We start from the raw sequence: 22,790 nt of genomic DNA on the forward strand, positions 1-22,790 counted from the left end.
AAGCAGAGAAGCCCCAGAGTCTGCACTCTGCCCCTCTTTACCTTCCTGGGGCTCATCTGCATGTTGCCTTGCCTGTGGCCCAGCTGGCATCCAGGTGCCTCTCTTCATTCTCCCAAGATTTGCCTTCCCATGACTAAGCATCTCCGCAAATTCCAGTAGTGAGCTGGCTCTGACTGGGCCTTTCCCTACCTGGATGGATTTTTCGGATTCCCTTTTCCCTGTAGTCTTTCACAAGCATTTGAGAGCACAGGCTGAAGAGGAAAGTGGACGTGTATCCATCCATCAGTTCTGTTGTGGCATGAGAAATGACTGTTTTCCCATCTGTCCTTTCTCCAAAATTACTGCCATGTGTCACATGTCACAGTGAAGTGGGAAGAAGATACCTTTGGCAAGTGAAGTTTAGGGGGCTGGGAAATTTCTGCAGGGCCTCTAGGTGCATCCTGTTCCAGGCTGGGAAGCAACTGGATCCAGGAAGGAATGGTACCAGACATACCACACAGCTGGTTTGCACAAACTGAGAGATTTGTTTGTTCACTAGTCAGAAAGTTAAGCCTAGTGAATTTTCCTAGGTGAGTGTAGACAGCTCATCTATGACCCCTCCACCAGGAGAAAGTCTGGACCCAGTCTTAGCACCCTCCCTGTTACTCATTACATCAATAACCTAAATGTGGTGATACAAGTGCTACAGCCAAAGATCCCTCTGGGGTGCTTTTAAGCCTGGTGGCTGGTGAACCCCTTAGAAGTTCAGGTGAGGGAAATGCTCAGAGTTATATGGAGAACCCAGCCCAACCATTAGCCCTTGAGGCCCCATTGAAGCCCAGCGCAGGGGATAGGACAAGTCAGACAAAGTCCTTCTGTTGAGGAGCCCCTGCTCTAGGTCAAGGGGAAGAAAACAGCCCCTGAACAGTGAATTAAAATGGGAGACCGAATCAGAGGTCCAGACAACCAGAGGCCAGCACCATCCCACAGCCAGCAGGAGTCCCTGGGCTGAATGCCAGGGCTGGATGTGGACAGAACAGGCATGTTTCTGGGTATGCTTTTCAGAGGAAGTGGAACTGAGAGTTTGAATGCAAGGTAGGGGCACTGCTAACCCACACTTCCAGGTCCTCCTGGGTCCACTGTACTGTGTCCTTTGTCACTAAGGCAGCAGAGACCCTAGAGGTCTGCTAACAGCTAGGAATCCACTCTGAGGAGAGCAACTCCCTAGGCCTGCTGGCTGAGTAGGGCTAATTACCCCCACTGGAACCAGGGGCATGTTGATTTAAATCTGGAAAGCCATAGCTCCTTTGGCTTCTACAAAAATAGAAAACAAACATCCTTCTTTCCCCCACTTCCAAGTAGCCCAAACCACACTGATTGGTGTCTGTGAAGCCAGAAGAGCCTGGGTTGAGCCAAGGTGAGGTCACTGGCCTGCCCATAGTGCTTGTGTTCGTGTTCTTCCCCAGGAGAGAAGGTATGGCATAAAACCCCCAAATCCCGGACCACCCACCACCGAGACAACTAATAATAAAGTTGGTTATGTGTATGCCAATCACTTGACTTTGTGTTTTAACTACATCAGCCACTTCACCCTCACAATCCCTGTGTGAGAGGCTAATATTATCATGACTTCGCAGGCTAGGAAATGGAAGGTTGGCAAGCCTAAGTTAGTTGTCTAAGTCCTACCTGGGAGGTGGCAGAGCTGAAATGAGGATTCTTGGGGAGCCTAGATGTGCACACATAGTCATCAGACACTCATAAAGATGAATCAACCCAGGAGGAAACACAGTAAGGGCCATGATAACACAGGCAGAGAGGCCCTCATCATTCCAGGCAGTCAGCGTCAGGCAGTTGGGGAGTCCAGGCTTCATGGAAGTTCCATCCTAAGGCCTGGGAAGAGCAACTAAGAGTGCATGGGGAAGGTCTGGCCAAGGTCTGTCCATCTGCCTGGCTATCAGTGTTCACTGGGATCCTCAGATTACTCCAGGTGAGGTTAGAACTGCTGATATCCCATGTGACATATTCCTCACCATTAGGAGAATTAAATGGGTTCTTCTACACAGTCATGATTTATGGAGCCAGGAATAGTTTGGAATTTAGTCTGCATCTTCTAGGAAATATTCACCCTTGGGAAAGCAAAGGTTTGTGTGAGAAGCCATGAGGCAGAGCATCCTGAGTAGCATGCAAATACTGAAATCTGTAAAAGTGAGGTAACAGAAAAGTAATTTGGTGAGCTCTCAGGTTAATGCAGAAGCAGACTGCAGCCTCTCATCTAGACAGTCTCGGGAGCCACAGCTCAAGGCCTCTGAGAAATATCAATTCCTCTTTCCCATCCTCAAGGTCACTGTCCCAGGGCCTACCGAGGAGGCCTTCCATCTGGCTTTAGGCCAGTCCTGACACACCCTCCACCTTTCCCAGAGATACTTCCTGAGACTCCTGTCCCATGGGACCAGGCCCTCAGCTTGAATTCCAAATAGTTCCCATCGCCATCTGGATAAAGTCTCCACTCCCCCAGCTGGCCTTCGGGACCCTCACCATCCGGCCCCATCGCCGACCATCCTGTCTCCGTCCTTCCATGACCTCTGAACATCCTCGTTCACTTGTCTAACTCCTAAACATTCTCTGAGGCCACACTCTGTGGCCGGTCTCTGAGGCCTGTCCCCACGAAGCAGGCTGGCTGGCTGGTAAACGAGGTTACCCAAAGGAGAGCCTCTACTTCCAAGTTTCCCGGGACAGGAAGTGCCCCTGGCACGAGGGCAGGGCACGGCGTGACGCCCTCAGGGCCGCTTCTTGTGGCAGGTGCCCCTCCATCCTGGTTCAGTGTGAGACGCTACCGCCAACCCCCGCTAGGCTCCAGGTAGCACACGCTGGCTGTGTCGGCTTCGGAGGGCGCATGCGCTGGCGCGGTGGCTGTTTCCCGGCGATCCCGCCGCCGGCTTGTGGACACGCGTCCTCGCAGCCTGGCTGGATCGCGCGCGCGCGCTCGGGAGGCGGGGGGTTGGGGGGAGGCGTGTGCAGGGAAGGGGAGCGCGGGCCGCGCATGCGCATGCGCAGCGGCAAGCGGCGGCGCGAGCCGAGCTGGGAGATGGCGGCGGCGGCGGCGCCGAGCGTGTGAGCAGCCGCCCGGGAGCCGCCGGCCCGGGCCCAGCACGACCCCGACCCCGCCCGCCCGCCATGGGCAACGAGGCCAGCCTGGAGGGCGGCGCTGGCGACGGGCCACTGCCGCCCGGAGGCCCGGGCCCTGGCCCCGGCCCCGGCCCCGGCCCCGGCCCCGGCGCAGGGAAGCCGCCTTCAGCACCTGCTGGCGGCGGACAGCTCCCCGCTGCTGGCGCGGCGAGGGCGACCGCAGGACCACCGGGCCCAAGTCCTGGCCCAGGCCCCGGCCCGGGCCCTGGCCCAGGTCCCGGAAGGTAAGCGCGCGTCGCGGCGCCCGGAGTGGTGGGGGGGGGGGGGGGTAGCTGCAGCTTGAGTTCGGGGCCGGAGCCCGCGACCCCTCGATGTAGTCTGGACAGCGAGGTTCGGACGTCCGGCCACACTTTGAACCCAGTCAGATTGTTGTGAGTCTGGTGGTCGCGGGAAGTGACCCTCCTTTTCAATCCGCCCTGCCTTGGTAAGGCAGGATGGTGAGTGAGCGCAGGGTCAGTCGGGGCCTGCAGACCATGACTCCGTCACGAACCCCAAATTTGCTTCCCCCCAACGCTGGGCTCAGGAGGGGCTTATGTAACCTCAGCCTAGTCCCTCTGCACTGGCGAGCAGTGGGATGGAAAGCGTCCTCCTTGTCTGCTGGTGTCTGCATGTGTCCATTGTGTTGGGCCAAGGAAAGAGCACAATGGGAGTGGCTGTCAGGGAAGATAAGTGTCACTGCGAGAAACAGAGAGATAAGGAAATAGTTGAACCATGAACTTGGTCATGTGCTTTTCTCAGGCATTTAGTCACCATAATCACCTTTGGAGGAAGGAAAAATGCCACCAGACACCAAAAAGTACTTATTTAGGCTCAAAATACAAACAGGGTCATGTGCTTTCACCAAGGTTTAGTGAAACACTCTGGGGTGAGGCAAAAATGCTATTGAATCATCTATCACCAAATATGTTCCTGTTGCCTTATGATTTCCATTACCACCTCAAAACCAGGGAAAAACGGAAACCCACATAGAATGCTTTCAACAGAACATATCTGATCAAATACTGTGAAACCAGCTTGTTTAAAATGTATGCCAACTGAAGTCCTACAAAAACACTCAAGTGGTAGTGAATGCAGTGGAAGGGAATGCCAATATATGATAGATTGATTAGTAGACTGAAAACTCAGGAAAGATACAAAGAGACAACAGGATAAAATGGAAGGCATTATCTTTCCACCAAATGGGACTAGGGAGTAGAAAAACCTGGGGTAGGGGGTGGGGGGTGCCGTGCTTCTGGCTCCATGAGAGTCTGCTGATAATTTTGCCTTGGCTTTTCTGTGTGGGAACACATAAACTGTGAGGGAGCATAATTTTTGATTCTTTGGCTGCCCAGCTGTGCCTCTCATGTGTTTATTTCCTCAGAAGTCATTTCTTAGACAACTAATCGTAATGAAAGGCTCTTAATAGCCTGAAACCTGACACAGACAGGCCAGCCTGTGAGCACCCCCTTTAAAGGGGAAATTTGCCCATTTTACATTAGCTATTACAGTAATGCAGTTGGTTAGCATACGGTTCTTAGCACTGCAAATACTGTCCATTTTGCTGCGTGTTGAGCTGCTGTTTGAGTTTTAGCTTGAGGGAGCCTCACCCAGGCTATAGAGCTCTCTGTCCAAGGGAAGGCGTCTCCAGATGAATGGAAAAACACCTTGTTATTGGTAGTTCTCTGTATGGGGAATTTGACGTTTCTCTTCTGGTAACCAAACAGGATGCTCTGTTTATAGTTTATCTGATGTTGCAGAGCCAAGCATATGAGATTTTGGAAAGATCTGGGCAGCTCAGAAGGACAGGAAGGAGGCTGGTGTCTACTCCTCCAATTCCTTTCATTTCTACCCCATCTGTGCATTCTGGGGAACCATGGGCTCCTGCTCCATTTAGCAGTCACATAATATTGCTCCTGGCTGTGGGCAAGGTTCACACATGGGCCTGTGGTGCTAAGGTCCTATGGCTGTCAAGCTCAGGGCAAGCTGGCTACTTGTCACCAAAGCTCAGGTGACCAAAGCCCCTTAGGAGACAGGATATACTGCTCCAGCTGATATTCAGCTTGTTACAGAATCTGAGATGAGTGGCGCCTCCATGGTATGTCTCTCCTTCAGCATTAGAATGGCTTCTACTTCTCACTAGAGCGTCTCAGGTACCTGATGCCAAATTTAGCATGTTCTGTTCAGAGATGCTGATGAATAGATTGGCCCATTGATGAAGAAAAAGCCCCGTGGCATAGGCTTTTGGGCATTCAGGAAAGAGCAGCGGCACAGTTTCAAGCAAGCTTGTGAATTTGAGGGGTGGAAAGCTTCATAGAGGTAGGTGGAGGGTCACATAAGGGGGAAATCATTTTGCTAACCCCACAGGGGAATGGAACTGAGGTTCTGGGGGAGTTGATTCCTGGCTCTTTCCTGTTGCGTTATCACCCCTTACTACCCCAGAATTAGTCTTTTCATCCTCATACTGAGCTGACTTGGGCGCTGTGAGGGCACAGTTCCACCAATTATGATGGAAGAGCCTGACTTGAATGCTGTAAGTAGCAGCACCACCACACCCACAGTGCTGCCTCTTAGCCCATTTCGATGATATGGCATTTTGGGCATCGGATAGTTCCTCAAGGCCAGGGGCTCTCTGTTTCTGGTCTCAGGGTCACATGTACAGTTATATAGCTTGTGCCTTTCTCAAGAAGTGCCAAACCAGGGAAGGCTGAATTCTGTCTCAAACTCTACTCTCTGAGCTGTATGCCCTGGTGTGGGCTGCATCCTCCTAGAGAAAAAGACACTTATCACTCATTCATTCATTCACTTATTTTTATGCCTGTTGTACAGTGAAGTGCTCAGATTGATGGGATTTTATATATATATATAAATATATATATATATGTATGTATACCCATGACACCACCAGTTCAAGATGAAACTTTATCAATACCCCCAGAAAGCATCTTTTATTTTTTTATTTAAAAAAAATTTTTTTTTAACGTTTATTTATTTTTGAGAGAGAGAGACAGAGCATGAATGGGGGAGGGTCAGAGAGAGGGAGACACAGAATCTGAAACAGGCTCCAGGCTCTGAGCTGTCAGCACAGAGCCTGACGCAGGACTCGAACTCATGGACTGCGAGATCATGACCTGAGCCAAAGTCGGCCGCTTAACCGACTGAGCCACCCAGGCGCCCCCAGAAAGCATCTTTTAAAAAAATTGCACATGGGGCGCCTGGGTGGCACAGTCGGTTAAGCGTCCGACTTAAGCCAGGTCACGATCTCGCGGTCCGTGAGTTCGAGCCCCGCGTCAGGCTCTGGGCTGATGGCTCAGAGCCTGGAGCCTGTTTCCGATTCTGTGTCTCCCTCTCTCTCTGCCCCTCCCTTGTTCATGCTCTGTCTCTCTCTGTCCCAAAAATAAATAAACGTTGAAAAAAAAATTAAAAAAAATAATAAAAAAAATTGCACAAAGGAGGCACATAAACCAGTGGCAACCTGTGTAATCTATACCAGCCCTGTGGACTTTATATGTTCTGACATTTGCAAATTGATCTTCACTCAATACAGCCAAGGTGTATTTACTAGTATCAAGAGCAAGCACTGTTCTGGGCTTTGTGGAGGGTCTGGAAGGATATACGATGCTCCCCTGTCCTCTAGCACCTCACAGTCTGGTTGGTCAGACAGCTCTTGAAGAGCCAAATCATGGAGTCTCAGTCTGAGCAGCTCAGACTGAGAAGGCTCGGTGTCCGAGCAGCTCAGTGTCTGAGAAATGCCAAATAGACAGTGTTTATAGAAGGGTTGTCAAGTGAGGAGAGTGGAGAGGCAGAGCCAAGTCTCAAAGGAGAAATCTAAGGCATGCTGGAAAAATGGTGGGGTTATGAGAGATGGAGAGAAGGAGACAGCACGAGGAGTGTGGTCTACATAGGCTGGAACAGTAAGAATGGGGCCAAGGGCAGGAGTGTGGAGGAGAGCTGGGGTAAACCAGGTGAGGCCCTTTTCTCTCATTACCCGTCAAAATCCATGATCAATGCCCAGGTTGCCTCTCACTCACTTCCAGCTCAAATATTGTAGAGACATCTTTAGTCAAAGGCAGCTGGCACACAGAACTTGCCCGTGGGCTGGAAGGTGAGTGAGGCTGCTCTGAGAACCACATCCTGAATTCCTTTCTCAAAATGGGTTTGTCATAATTCTATCTCAATAAGAAAATAAAAATAAAAAGTTTGTCAGGTACAGTATATCTGGTCTGGGATTAACCAGACTTGTTATACTATATCAGCTAACAGTGAGTCTCTAGTAAAATCTGGGACTAATTTGTAAGGATGAAATGAAAGGATATAATTGCCAGGTTTAGAAATAATGGCCCTTTGTCATTTAGAGATCACCTTTGGCCCCAGGGCTGGATTCTCATGGAGGCATGCCGTGGAGATTATCCTAAAGTGACCTAACATCTGAATGGTGATGATGTCAAAATTTCACCCAAAGGGGCAACCATTTTTCATCTTTTGCCAGGGAGAAAGGAGCAGCTTTGAAAATATAGCTTTTCCCAGCATTAGTAAGACCAATAAATTGCTGCTAAAAAAGAAAAAAGTTGGGGAAGAAAGGCCATCTGTTTTCTTTTTAACTTTTTATTATGGAAAATTTCAAATCTACATAAAAGTTGAGAGAATAAGCTAATGAACTCTCATGTTCCCGTTGCCCAGCCACAGTTATCACCAACTCATGGCTAGTCAAGTTTGTATCTTCTTCACCTGCCATCCCCCATGGAGGCCATTTCCAGACATCTTAATATTTCATCTTCTATGTTTCAGTGTCTATTTCTAAGAAATAAGGGCTTTGTGTGAACATTACCACAACACCATCATTGCATCCAAACAGGGTAACAATTTCTTCTTTTTTTTGAATTTTAATATTTTTTAAAGTTTACTTATTTTGAGAGAGAGAGAGAGAGAGAGAGAGAGAGAGAGAGAGAGAGAGAGAGAGAATCCCCAGCAGGCTCTGCACTGTTAGCACAAAGCCTGACATGGGGCCTGAACCCACGAATCATGAGCTCTTGACTCAAGTCAAAGTCAAGAGTCAGGCACTTAACCGACTAAGCCACCCAGGTGCCCCTGAATTTTAATTTTTTTAAAGTAATCTCTGCACCCTTTGTGGGGCTTTAACTCATGACCCCCAGATCAAGAGATATATGCTTTACCAACTGAGCCAGTCAGATGCCCAATAACAGTCCCTTCTTAATCTCAGCAAATATCCAGTCAGGGTTCAGGTTTTCTGATTTTCTTATGAATTTATTTTTCCAGTTGGTTTGTTTGAATTGTGATCTAAATAGGGTCTACACATTGCATTTGTTTGATACATTTCTTGAGTTTCTTTAAATCTGTAGATGCCATTTTCTTTTTTCCCCCTTGCAGTTTATGATTGGAGAACTGTCATTTGTCCTCTGTTTCTCACATTCTGGGTTATGCTGATTGTGTCTCTGTGGTGTCATTTGAGATATTCCTCTGTCCCATATTTTTACTGTAAGCTGGGATTGTATCTAGAAGCCATTCAGATTCTAATTTCATTCTTTTGGCCAAGAAATTCTAGCTTTTTAATTTTATTTTTACTTAATTTTATTTTATTTGAGAAAGAGAGGGAGAGAGAGGGAGAGAGGGAGAGAGAGACAGCACAAGTCAGGGAGAGGGGCATAGGGAGAGGAAGAGAGTATCTTAAGCAGGCTCCATGCTCAGCTCTGAGCCTGATGCACGGCTCAGTCCCTCAATCCTGGGATCATGACCTGAGCTGAAATCAAGAGTCAGATGTTCAACTGACTGAGCCTCCCAGGCATCAAGAAATTTTAGCTTTCAAAAAAATTTTTTTAACGTTTTTTATTTGTTTTTGAGAGACAGAGACAGAGTGTGAGCAGGGGAGGGGCAGAGAGAGATGGAGACAGAATCTGAAGCAGGCTCCAGGCTCTGAGCTGTCAGCACAGAGCCCAACGTGGGGCTTGAACCCACAAACCATGAGATCATGACCTGAGTTGAAGTTGGACACTTAACTTACTGAGCCACCCAGGTGCCCCTAGCTTTTTAAAAAAGAGTTTGTTGAGGTCTTTAGACATGAAGGGTCTAGAGCCAGACCTTGGACTAGTTTGGGAGCCAAAGAATGATGCAATGGGTCACTTTTCTGTTCTTTTTTTCTAAAGTTCTCCTTTCTCTTAGTAAGTTTGGTTCTGAGTTTAAGAAGGCAAAGCTTTCAGAGCCTGTGGGTCATGCCTTTACACCCAGCTATGGGGAGCCCTCACTGTATATTTAAGTAGTAGGCTGCTAGGATATAGGGTTTGGGGCTTCAATAAACCCTCTCTCTTCTCAGAGGTCCTGCATGTCTCAATAGTGCCCTTTCTTCCCATTAGTGATGGAAGTGGGGAGAGACAGACCCTTCCATTGTGGGCTATTTGAGGGGAAATCTGTTCCTGGAAGCTGTAGCCCATGTGCAGCAGGCTGGGGCTGACTGGGGAGGTAGGTTGGCAAAACTGTCACAACGGTTATAACTACTCGTACTGGATGTCTGCTTCACCATGGACATTCTGCTCAGTGTTTTGCACACACCTGTTCCTCACTCCACTTGCCTGGCCATTCAGCTCCTGTAGGCCCCGTCTGTCCAGGTCTTACTCATCCTTCCTGCCTGGGGACTTACTTTTTACAATGGTGAAAAGGTAGCTGAGACCTGCATGCCTACAGCAAGGGCCAAGTGTCACTTTAGGACTTGAGGCCCTCCTGGTGAGCTGGGACAGTCTAGCCATATGGGGACTCCTGCCTGGGCCTCTCAGTTGGTGCCAGGGGTATGTCACACTGGAATTGATATTTCATTGCTTGCTTAGGCTCCTTTCCAGCCTTGAGGACCCTCTCCTTCTCCAGTCACCAGCGTAGTGGTGGAAGCTGGTCATAGCTGGGGAATGACTTGGAACCATGGCCTCTGGGGTTGCACCTGTGGTAGGGTAGATGGAATTCTGGTGTCCCACTCTCTGTGGTTCCCTTCCTGCAGATGGGGCCTCTGGTGGTGTCTCTTGCCCCGTGGCATGCCCTCAGCTCATAAGTCATATACATTAGGTTCTGGTCATCTGTGCCTGTGGGATGGAACTGGTAAGCGTGCACCCTGATTCATCTGTGCTGTACTTTGAGCTCCAGGCTGGTCACAGCCCTGCTCTGATCTCCCCATCTGTTCTTTGCTCTTATGGGCATCTAGGCTTCTTAAGAGAGCTTTGCTTTAGAAGAGACCCCTTACCTGGTACCCCCACTTCTTTCTAGCAAGAAGGTCACATGGAGGCATATTAGGAGCCTCTAGAGAACTCTAGGTCACCCTGGGATCAAATCCAGAACTGTTTGGGCAGGCTGGCTGCCCCTGAAGTGTTTGGGGCTGCTGTTAGGGCCCTAGGTGAATTTTCCCTGAGGGGAAGTAGAAAGGTTAGCTTCTGGGTCTTGGCCCCAACCATTGAGGAGATCAAAAGCCTCAGCAGCATCTCAGACAAGGATCACCCAGAGGTGATTTCCAGGACCCAGTCCAGTGGACTGCCCCTGGACCCAGAGTTGCTCTCCAGTGCCATTGGCTCAGGGAGGGAGCTATCCTTTCCCAGGATGCTGGAAGAATCAGTAAGGCATTTGGGTGCTTTGGAAGAAAAGGGGGTAAGGAAATTCCCTGATAGTCACACCTGTAAATTTGACACATTTGTAATGTATCAGGTAGGTAATATGGGTTGTCTGCCTTTTTTGTATATGGGGGTAGTTGTGAGAGTTTCTACAATTAAGTTCTACTTAGCAATAGGAGGATTTTATTTATTTATTTATTTATTTATTTATTTATTTATTTATTTTCAGAGAGAGAGGGAGCAAGTGCAAGCAGGGAAGAGGCAGAGGGGGAGGGAGAGAGAGAGACTCTTAAGCAGGCTCCACACTCAGTGAGAAGGTGAACGCAGGGCTCGATCTCACGACCGGGAGATCATGACCTGAATGGAAATCAAGAGTTGGACGCTTAACCAACTGAGCCACCCAGGCACCCCAGTAATAGGAGGATTTTAAAGTGAAAAATGTGGGGTGCCTGGGTGGCTCAGTCAGTTAAGTGTCCGACTTTGGCTTATGTCACAATCTCGTGGTTTGTGAGTTCAAGCCCCATGTCGGGCTCTGTGCTGACAGCTCAGAACCTGGAGCCTGCTTTGGATTCTGTGTCTCCCTCTCTCTCTGTCCCTCCCCCACTCATGCTCTGTCTCTCTCTCTCAAAAATAAATAAATAAACATTTAAAAATTTAACAAAAATAAAGTGAAAAAAATATTTTAAAGGAGACTTCACACCCGACATGGGGCTTGAACTCACGACCCTGAGATTAATAGTCTCATGTTCTACCAACTGAGCCAGCCAGGCCCCCCTTACAGTGAAATTTTATCCATGTATTCAGGAAACTGTTCGCTGAATACCTACTAGATGCTTAGCCCTGGGTGAAATGTGAGGAACAAAGGAAGGAGCACTAAATGGGCTGTACCCTCAAGGAGCTTCCAATCTGCTGGGAGAGAAAGAGGCACATGTTTTGATTTTTACCCTGAACTTCCTTAAATTAGAGTTTGCTCCTGCTTTTTCTTTGTCTCACAGAGGTAAGATAAATGAGCGCATGATTAGAAGGGGCTGGATTATTTCATATTCTAAAATAGTAGAGCATATATTTGTATGGTATTTTACAGCTTACAAAACACATTCACAACATTAACTTATTCTGTTGGGAACTCCAGAGGCCTAATATGAGAGATTTAGAAGAACAGCCAGCTAGCTGACTTTAGCAAACTGAAATGCCATACACCAAGCACAGCTGGAGAACAGCATCACTTCCTTGCCTCCTGCTCCGAGAAGATGGAAAATTTAGCAAGAGGATGGGGAGGGCTTTGAGGATGAGAAGAGGATCAGGAAGTAGGACATTTGAACAAAGGACAGCATAGGGTGGGGTGGGGAATGAAGAATACTGGAAGCCTCCTGGGTAAGGGTCAGAAACTCAGGTTTTAATCAATCCTGACATTGCCCCAATCTGGCCGTACATATAGTAGGTCCTCACTATTTCTCATCTGTAAAAGGAGAGATTTAACTAGATGTTCTCCAAGGTCCCCTCCATCTCTGACAGCTTATTTTTGTTAGATGAGTAAGAAGGAAGGGTGATGCTTCCTGCTGTTCCTCAGCCCCACTGTGGAGAGAAAATAGGTACATCATGCAGCCTTTAGGTTAATTAGAAGAGATTTAAATGAAGAGGTTGGCTCTTCCTCCGTGCTCCAAAGATCTTTCAGGGTGGACAAGATGACCTCACAATCAAGCCTGGAGCCAGAAGAGGGACTGGCTGGTGCCTTGCACAGGAAGGGACTCTTGAAAAGCTACTGGCTTCCTTCTACTGGGTTGGCCGGCAAGTCAGCCAGGCTCCTACCTGGGCCTGCGGAGCCTGATGCAGGCTCCATGCTTCCAGCCGTGCATGGCCACTTGCCTCCTGAGTGTTGTTCCATCCATATCCCTCAGGTGCACTGGCACCTGGTTTGCCCCCTCCAGTGGGCAGTTGTATAGAGTCCTCCATTTGGAGGTGATGGACGTGGTGCTCTCTGCGGTTTCTCCTGCAGCTCTATAGGTTCTGTGGGCTCAGGCCAGGTCTCCACCAACATCAAGGTCTGACATGTGAGGCCACTTCCTTCAGGAGCATGGTTTAGCTTCAGCGGGTGTTGTGTTTGCTCTGCCCTCCTTTTATTTTGAGCATCTAATCCAACCTCTAGTGGATGCCAACATGTCTGCTTCCATGTTCTCTCAAGGCAGGAGCTCTGCCTTGGTGTGAACACCCAGTGATCAGTGGCCTCTGGTCCCTTCTAGGCAGATGACTCCATTGTTGGAAAGTTCTTTTGGTTTGTCTGAAATGGGCTTCCTTACACCTCCTGTCTCTTGGCCTGGCCCTGCCCTCTGGCACAGCCAGCTTATCTGCTCGCAGGTTTAGGAGGAGCTCACTATGCTCTCATCTTCTCAACTCTGAGGTTCTTCTCTATACTTGACTTCTCTAGCTCCTGTGCTGGGATGTGACTCTGGGACCCTTGCCGACCTGGGATGTGCTGCCCAAGGCTCTCAATATCTTGAAGACAGGGAGGTTCAGAGAACAGGACCCAGGGCTCAGTATGTCACATGGACTGAGTGACACCATCTGAAGGATGACTAGCCTCCACTTGCCAGCCTAAGAACACCATCATCCACCTTCCTGAGTGCTCTCTGGCACTACACCCCACACTTGGTCCAGCCTCATGCTGGGCATCTCAGTATGAAGGCTGGGTTCCCTCCATCTTGGGCTTGTGCAACCTGAGTGTGAATCTGTGGGGGCCTGCATGGGTCCCTGCTATGTCTTCTTTCACTGTACTTGGAGATCCCTTCCAACCTAGTGAGACCCTTTGGATCCTGACTCTGTCTCCTGAAATAAGGGTAATAACTAAGACAGTGTACTTGTTTTAGGAATGTTGCTGGGAGAACTTCTCCCCTTTTATGGCCCTGTGAGCCCACTTTCCAAATCCCTGTATCTAACTTTGAGTGGCCAGTGTTAAGCCCTCCAGGCCAAAACCTTGCCAGCTCTGGTTTGAGGTGGTGTCAGCTGAAGGTAGTGGTAGAGCTGGGTTGGACTGGAGAGGCAACCACCCCTTGCACTCTAGCCATGGAATCCTCTGTGCACTGCAGAGGAAACTGTTTTGCGGGCCTGTTCTTCTCTGGTCAGCCATGTCATTCTGGCCTCTTTTTGGGGTACACTGGCCTTTGGCTCTTTAGGGTAGATGTCCTTAGGAACAGTAAACACTCTGCAAATGAAAATTGTAAACACATGTAAAAGGAGAAAAGATGGTATGTATGGTGAACCTCTTCCTGTAAAACCCATCACCCAACTTCAACCATGATCAGTGTTTTGCTATCTTGTTTCATCTATATTTCTCCAGCTTTCTTTTTTTAGACTGGATTATTTTCTTTCTTTCTTCCTTCCTTCCTTCCTTCCTTCCTTCCTTCCTTCCTTCCTTCCTTCCTTCCTTTCTCCCTCTCCCTCCCCCTCCCTTGTTCCCTCTCTTCCTTCCTTCCTTCACTTTATTCCCTTCCTTCCTTCCTTTTACATTTATTTAAAAATTTTTTTTCAACGTTTATTTATTTTTGGGACAGAAAGAGACAGAGCATGAACGGGCGAGGGGCAGAGAGAGAGGGAGACACAGAATCGGAAACAGGCTCCAGGCTCTGAGCCATCAGCCCAGAGCCCGACGCGGGGCTCGAACTCACGGACCGCGAGATCGTGACCTGGCTGAAGTCGGACGCTTAACCGACTGTGCCACCCAGGCACCCCTCATTTATTTAAATCCAAGTTAGTTAACATATAGTGTAATATTGGTTTCAGGAACAGAATATAGTGATTCATTACTTGCATGTAACACCCAGTGCTCATCCCAGCAAGTGCCCTCCTTAATGCCCATCACCCATTTAGCCCATCCCCCTACCCACCTCCCCTCCAGCAACCCTCAGTTTGTTCTGTGTTTAAGTCTTTCTTATGGTTTGCCTCCCTTTCTGTTTTTATCTTATTTTTCCTTCCCTTCCCCTGTGTTCATCTGTTTTGTTTCTTAAATTCCACACAAGTGAAATCATATATTTGTCTTTCTCTGACTGACTTATTTCACTTAGCATAATAGACTGTAATTCCATCCATGTTATTACAAATGGCAAGATTTCATTCTTTTTGATTGCTGAGTAATAGTCCATTGTATGTATATACCACATCTTCTTTATCCATTCATCAGTCAATGGACATTTGGGCTCTTTCCATTATTTGGCTATTGTTGATAGTGTTGCTATAAACATTGGGGTGCAGGTGCCCCTTCAAATCAGCATTTTTGTATCCATTTTTTTTTGAGAGAGAGAGAGTTTATTTTTGAGAGAGAGGAAGAGAAACAGAGCTTGAGCAGGGCAGGAGCAGAGAGAGAGAGGTAGACACAGAATCTGAAGCAGGCTCCAGGCTCTGATCTGTCAGCACAGAGCCCGATGCAGGGCTCGAACTCACGAATCGTGAGATCATGACCTGAGCCAAAGTCAGCTACTTAACTGACTGAGGTACCCAGATGCCCCTCTTTAATTAAACAAAAATTTTTTAATGTTTATTTATTTTTGAGGGACAGAGACAGAGAGAGACAGAGCATGAACAGGAGAGGGGCAGAGAGAGAGAGACACACAGAATCTATCAGCCCAGAGCCCGATGCAGGACTCAAACTCATGAACTGTGAGATTATGACCTGAGATGAAGTTGGACAATTAACCAACTGAGCCATCCAGGCACCCCAACATTTTTGTATCCTTTAGGTAAATACTTAATAGTGCAGTTTCTGGGTTGTAGGGTAGTTCTATTTTTAATTAAAAAAATTTTTTTAATATTTATTTATTTTTGAAAGTGAGAGACAGAATGAATGGGGGAGGGACAAAGAAGGAGGGAGACACAGAATCTGAAGCGGGCTCCAGACTCCAAGCTGTCAGCACAGAGCCCGATGTGGGGCTTGAACTGTGAGATCATGACCTGAGCTGAAGTCAAGAGTCAGACACTTAACCAACTGAGCCACCCAGGTGCCCCTCTATTTTTGATTTTTTGAAGAACCTCCATAATTTTCCAGGGTGGCTGCAGCAATTTGTATTCCTACCAACAGTGCAAAAGTGTTCCCTTTTCTAGACTGGAGTATTTTCTTTTTTCTCTTTTTAATGTTTTTATTTATATTTGAGAGAGAGTGAGAAAGAAAGTGCACGTGTGCACACAAGAGAGCTGTGGAGGGGCAGAGAGAGAAAATCTGAAGCAGGCCTTGCATTGACGACAGAGAGCCTGATACAGGGCTCAAACTCAGGAACCATGAGATCATTTCCTGAGCCAAAGTTGGATGCTTAACAGACTGAGCCATCTAGGCACCCCTGGAGTATTTTCAATCAAAATACAATATCATTTCACTCATAAATACTTTAGGATGTACCTCTAGTTAAGAGCTGTTTTTATTTTATTTTATTTTTTTTAAATTTTTTTTTCCACGTTTATTTATTTTTGGGACAGAGAGAGACAGAGCATGAACAGGGGAGGGGCAGAGAGAGAGGGAGACACAGAATCGGAAACAGACTCCAGGCTCCGAGCCATCAGCCCAGAGCCCGATGCGGGGCTTGAACTCACGGACCGTGAGATCGTGACCTGGCTGAAGTCGGACGCTTAACCGACTGCGCCACCCAGGTGCCCCAAGAGCTGTTTTTATTTTAATCCAATGACATTATCACAGCCAACAAAGTTGAGTATAATTTCTTATATAACTTAATACTGAATCCATGTTCAATTTTACTTGAGTATCTCAAAAATGGCTTTTTAGGGTTGTTTTGTTCAAATCAAGATCCAAACAAACATTGCATATATATAGAATATTATACATATACATACACACATGTATATGTAATGTATATGTGTATATTGGTTTCAAAATAATAATATATATATTTTAACTAACAATAATACTAGTGAATGTAATTTAAGATTTCCTTGTGGTTTCGTTTGTCCTTAGTTTATTTCTTTCCAGGGATGTGTAGTCCAAATTCTGTGTTTTAGAGTTAGTAGAAATAACTCTTCTCTGAGGTTATGCCATTAAGAAGATATGCAGTTAAGCTCTTTTTTTCCAGTTTGTGTTCAGTTTTTAAGGGTTGCTTTTTGATCACTTATCTGTTGCTATGATCATACTGCACAGTAAATCAGCCAACACTCAGTGGCTTCAAACAGCAATTTTTTATTCTCACTCGTGCATCTGCATGCTGGCTAGAATTCACTGATCTAGGCTGGGCTCTGGGCTGCAGTTGAGTCCAGGTCTGCTCCACATTTTCTTCCTGTGGTGATGACAGACATGCACACGCACATGCACACACACACACTTCAGACCTCTGCTTAAAATGACACACCTGCTAATATTACTTTAGTCAAAGCAACTCATTCTTTTTAAGTGTTCTTTATTTATTTTGAGAGAGAGAGAGAGAGCATGAGCAGGGGATGGGCAGAAAGAGAAAGAGAGAGAGAGACAATCCCAAGTAGGCTCTGCACTGACAGAGTGGGGCTTGAACCCAGGAACCATGCGATAATGACTTGAGGCAAAACCAAGAGTTGACTGAGCCATCCATGTGCCCCCACAGCAATTCATATTTAAGCCCAGAGTTAAGGGGTAGTCTTGCAGTTACTGTGACTATATAAGAAATTACCCTAAAGCTTAGTGGCATCAAACCACCACTATTGCGTTTGTAGACTCTATAGGTCAGGAACTCAGGCAGGGCACATAGGATGGCTTATTTCTGCTCTACAGTGTCTGGAGCTTCAGCTAAGAAGACTCAAAGGCTGGGGGAATGGAATCATCTGAATTGTCTTCCTCACTTACAGTCTTACAGTTGATTCTTGCTAGTAGCTGGGAGCCTCAGTGCTTCTCCACATGGGCTAGTTTCAGTTTCCTCTCAACATTTTTTCTGGGTTTCAGGGTTGTCCTAAGAGAAAGAGAGAGAGAGAGAGAGAGAGGAGACCAACTGGAGGATGTACTGCCTTGTATGATTAGTCTCAAGAGAAATTTATTGTTATTTTTGCCACATTCTATTCATTGAGATGGTTCTAAAGTCCTATCCAATTTTTAAAAAAAGTTTTTGATGTTTATTCATTTTTGAGAGAGAGAGACACAAAGTGTGAGCAGGGGAGGGGCAGAGAGAGAGGGAGACTCAGAATCCAAAGAAGGCTCCAGGCTCTGAGCTGTCAGCACAGAGCCTGATGTGGGGCCTGAACCCACGAGTCGTGAGATCATGTCCTGAGCCGAAGTCGGATGCCCAACCGACTGAGCCACCCAGACGCCCCAAGTCCTATCCAATTTTGAGAGGAGGAGATATCGGCTCCAGCTCTTGACTGGGAATTTCCAGTTTCTAAAAGAGCTTGTGGGACTGGAAATCTTGTGAAGGCCATTTTTGGAAAATAGAGTCTGTCACATTCTGGAAAAATATACTTCACCCTCAGTGGGCAGAATTGCAAAGTCACATGGCAAAGAGCAGAAATCGGCTGAGAACAACAGTGCCATTTACCATATTTTTTCTTTCTAATTTAATTTTTTTTAATTGTGTAAAACTTTCATGTGATTTCAAATAAACCAAATTTTCCTAGAAACCGAATGTATCTAGTTCTATCTTGTTCTTTTCCACCTTGTTTTCTTCCTTCTCTGATAAGAATTCACCTTTATCAGTTATTTTTCCATTGTTCCCTTTTGAAAATATAAGGAAAATACACACTTATTTACCTCTCTCTCTCTCTCTCTCTCTCTCTCTCTATATATATATATATATATATATATATATGTGTGTGTGTGTGTGTGTGTGTGTGTGTGTATGTATGTATATATATATATAGTAGCAAACTCTGAACCCAGTTCTGAAAATTTTTTTTCCACATAATATATTCTGAAGATCACCCTGTAGCAGAATGGAGAAATCTTCCTGATTGCTTTTTTTTTTCTTTTGCATCTGCACAGTGCTCTATCACGTGAGTGTGCCATAGCTGATGTATGGATATTGGCCTGTGGCCAGACTTTGCTCTTACAAGTAGCACCACATTGAGGGACCTGGTGTATGTGTCATTTTGTATTTTTACTGGTGTATCTGTGGAGTAATGTATCCATGGGATGATTTCCCGGTGTATCTTATGGGATATTTTGTATTTTTCCCAGGGTATCTCTGGATTAGTTTCCTATGAGATGCTGAAACAAGATGGTAAATGCACATTTTGCTATGTATGCCAAACCTGAGGGGGAAGGGTAGAGGTGGGGTGCTAGTGAGGGGCTTGGACAGTGTTCAGGTATGAGAGGATGGTCACTGGACCAGGATGGGGGGGGGTGGCAGGGAGTAAGGAGAGGGAGAAAGAGCTAAAAAGTGCTCAACTTCTGAATATATGCTGAATGTAGAGCCAGAGGCATGTTGAACGGCTGGGTTTGACAAGTTAGAGAAAGAGGAGTCAGGAAGACCCCTGAGTTCTGGCCTGAGCATGTGGTGTACACTGGGGATAACTGGATGGGGTCTAAGAGGAGGAGTTCGTTCCTGGACAAGTTGTGTTTTAGAGACACCCAAATGAGATATTAGGTAGGCAGCTGAATATTCAAGTCTGGGCTGGGAAAATAAAGTAGCACCTCACGTGCAAATGCATTAATATTAATGCCACTGGTTTCTACAAGTACGCTGAGAAAGAGATAAGGAGGAGGAAAAAATTGAGGCAATACCGGGGTTACAAGAGGGCAAGTCAAGTACATTGAATTTAACAAATTTTTATCAAATGAAATGCCGGAAATGAGAGCCCTCAACATGAGGCCTGGTATTAATTACCAACTGGTTGCCCGGTCCCTGCCCGGCCCTGAAGATATAAAGGTGAACAGGTAGATTACCATCCCTATTTCCTACTACAGAGCATACTTGAATTAAACTTGATTAAGGGTTTGGTCCCTGCCCTCTGGGAGCTCTGATTGAATATGGGGATGCCTGGGGGGCTCAGAGGAACCACGGTGGTCCATCTTTCTCATCTTCACATATAGCTGCTAAAACATACGGAATTTGGGCCTGAAACTGGAGAGTTCACTTGAAAGGGCTGGCCCATCCCAGAGGTTTTCAGCCCAGGGGTTTCAGCCCACACCACCAGAGCCATAGAAAACACCTGCTTGCAATGGAGTGTCATTTTGCCTCTTAAACCGCATTTGTGTTCATGAAACTCCAGGAATTTTGGGCAGTGGTGTGGGACAGGGTTCCCTTGGTAGATTTTGGGGATTGGGAAGAGGGCAGGAGGGAGGGAGCTTCAGGTCTCAGGCTGCTGGTCTTGAGTGGTGATCTGCCAGTGGGCACCCAGGGCAGAGACACCAGTGTGACTCTAGGATGTGTATTTATTTGGGCCCAGGGCTCTGGAGGCAGGCTGTGACACACAGAGCTGGCTCAGAAGCCAGTGGACTGGAGTAGGGCTTTCCCAGGGTGCAGGGGCCCTGCTTCCCTCGTGTACTGAAAGCAGTTTTACAAATGATAGTGCTTAGCGCTGACTGCCAGGGGCAGAGGGGTTTCCTGCCAGGATGCTTTTGGGCCTGTGATGCAGGCCGAGCCTATGGAAGAAGGGCAGCTTGCTCTAGGTGCTCCTGACAGGCCAGGTCTGCCACACTGTCCCCTACCCTTCCCCTAACTCCCCTGCTTTGTCAGGGTATATAGTGGAGCCCACCCAAGGGTTCCTGCTCTCATTGGTACTTGACATCTCCTTGGCCACAGTTTCTGCACTGTTCCTACCCAGGTGCTCAGTCAGGCATGATGAGCCCTGGGAAATCCATCTAGGGCTCCAGGGACAGGTGTCACACAACCGTCTCCTGAATGTTGAGTGAGGAAAGGGAAAATGTTCTCCCTGTCCTCAAGTGGGAAAGCCTGGTGGGGACTCTTGGGGGTGACACTGCCCCCTTTCAATTACCAAGACCCTGGCTTACTGCTCTGGGTCTGCCTAGTGGTGCTGAGAACCTGTTTTCAGAGGCACGAAGAAAGAAGAAACTAGAAGCTTCGCCCTTTGGGAAAACATCTTTTGTTCCCTGTACTTCCTTATGAGCACTTACTCTGGGATTCCCAGGCCTGTGAAATGGAGGGGCAGTGACCCCAGAAGTAATCAAGGCTAAACCTCCTGGCAAAGTTTTCAGGGGACATGGGCCCTAGTTAGGCTCCTCCAGCTTCCTTTCCCTTAGTCGCTGCTGGTAGCTCCGGAAAAAACAAGCCGTTCTGATAAAGGCAAGCATTGCTTTTGAAAAGATAGTAATTGATAGTAATTAGTAGTAATTGATTTTGCTTATACAGTGATTTCCCCTCTGTGTAGCTCTGGCCAATAGAGGGTCAGGAACACTGGTGGGGGATAGAAAGACTGAGGCCAGAGAGGTTCTTTCTAAGAATCTCATAGCAAGGCCTGGCAGGACCGGGAGGAAGGATCTGGGTTTCCCAGCCCTGGCCTCTGCTTGGTGGATCACCCTGGACACTTTGAGATGAGGAAACTTTCATGTATCCAGTGAAAAGATTGGACATCTGATGTGAAGACCGGTCTACTTGGCACCATCCCTGCCCCTGGATAGAGTGGGCTGCCGCTGGGGAGCGGTTGTCCCCAACAAATTAATTTCTCCAAAGACTCTGCTTTATCCCCAGAGAAGGATTTCCTTCCCAAAGATGCAGACTCATTGTTTGAGAGTGTTGTTTCTTTGTCCAGCATCTTTGTTCACTGTTTATTTTTGTACAGCGTGTTCATTCAACAAGCACTCCCTAGTCCTGCTGTGGAGCAGGGTCTGTGCAGATGCTGAGTTCACAGAGGAAATGCAGTCGCTGGCCTGAGTGGATCCCGCAGTCTAGGTGAGCAGGAAGGGCTCACCCAAAGCCACCAAAAGGAGCACCAAAACTTCTCTGGTATCCCCAACCCCTTCATGTTGTAGGGAGTTGCCCAGAACCTCAGATGATGGCTGCTTGTCCACACATGCACACACATGCACACACACACACACACACACACACACACACATACACACACCCAGACACCCTGATTCCTTCTGGGGCTTCAGGGACAAGCTAATGGTCCAATCCTTTTTTTTTTTTAATTTTTAAAGTTTTATTTATTTAAGTAATCTCTGCACCCAGTGTGGGGCTCAAACTCATAACCTTGAGATCAAGAGTTGCATGCTCTTCTGACTGAGCCAGGCAGGTGCCCCCAGTGGACATTTCCCTGTTTGAGCTACCTACACCTCCCTGTGGACTTCTCATCACACGTCTCTTCTGCAAACTCCCTTCCTGGTTTCTGTAGCACTTCCTTGTTTACTTGTTGGTCTCCTCTGTGACACCCTTGCGCTGCCTACCTGAGGTTCCCAGGACTCAGTCCTGAGCCATGTTTCTTCTCCCTTTCACAGGGCCCACCCAGGGCTTCTGCATGACAGGTGCTGCCTGCTGACAGCTCCCTAAACCCTCTCCAGCTCATTTTGTCCACCTTCCAGTGGGAGCCTCCATATGGGCACCCCTAGCCATGTCCTATGCACGGTACCACACTTCCCTGCCCTCCTCTCCCCTTTGGCTGGAATAGGACTTAACTTTGGGTTTGTAGGTTCTCTTTTTTTGGGAAAACCTGAACCCATACAAAAATGGAATTAATATGTCATAAAGTATTTTTTTGAAGACAGGAATGTTGATGATTTTCTTTGGTGTCCACAAAAGATCTCAAAATCTTTTCTTTGGGAATGGAGCCTCTTCCCAGCCTCAGGCCTGGAATCCCTAGGGCCATGAGGCCAGTGGGAGCAGCTGAGCAGGGTGTGGATGCTCAAAGACCCCATTGGTCTGGCTAAATTCGCCAAGGGAGGGGAATCATGGGGTGGGGGAGATACTGGAGGTGAATTAGGGAGTGGGAGCAGGAAAGCCTGCATGTGGTGGCTTCCCTCAGATGACCATGACACCCTGATCACAGTGCTAACTGCATTGTTGCTTAGCATGAGAGGGGAGAAAGTTTACTATGTTCTCATCCCAGACTAGATCACAGAGGTGCCCTGGGCCACTGAATACCCAGCAGGGAGGGGCATAGTGGGGACCCCACGAATGGTAATGGACACTTAGGTGT

General features: G+C 47.5%; 1 protein-coding gene and 1 non-coding gene across 2 annotated transcripts in view; one reads left to right on the plus strand and one right to left on the minus strand.

Annotated features, from left to right (window-relative positions):
- Positions 1-3,153: 3,153 nt before the first annotated feature.
- The window catches only part of BSN (bassoon presynaptic cytomatrix protein), an 88,832-nt gene continuing 69,195 nt past the window's right edge, over positions 3,154-22,790 (plus strand). Inside the window, exon 1 of the mRNA XM_047097493.1 lies at positions 3,154-3,389. Within this exon, the coding sequence (XP_046953449.1) occupies positions 3,154-3,389 (236 nt within the window). The remainder of the gene's footprint in view (positions 3,390-22,790) is intronic.
- Positions 11,440-11,512, minus strand: TRNAN-AUU (transfer RNA asparagine (anticodon AUU)). The gene has a single exon. It is a non-coding gene; the product is annotated as a tRNA-Asn (tRNA).

The sequence above is a fragment of the Lynx rufus genome, unplaced genomic scaffold (genome assembly GCF_022079265.1).
Source record: "Lynx rufus isolate CCGP_SWC_20201006 ecotype Redwood Valley unplaced genomic scaffold, mLynRuf1.p SCAF_4, whole genome shotgun sequence".
Classification (NCBI taxonomy): Eukaryota; Metazoa; Chordata; class Mammalia; order Carnivora; family Felidae; genus Lynx; species Lynx rufus.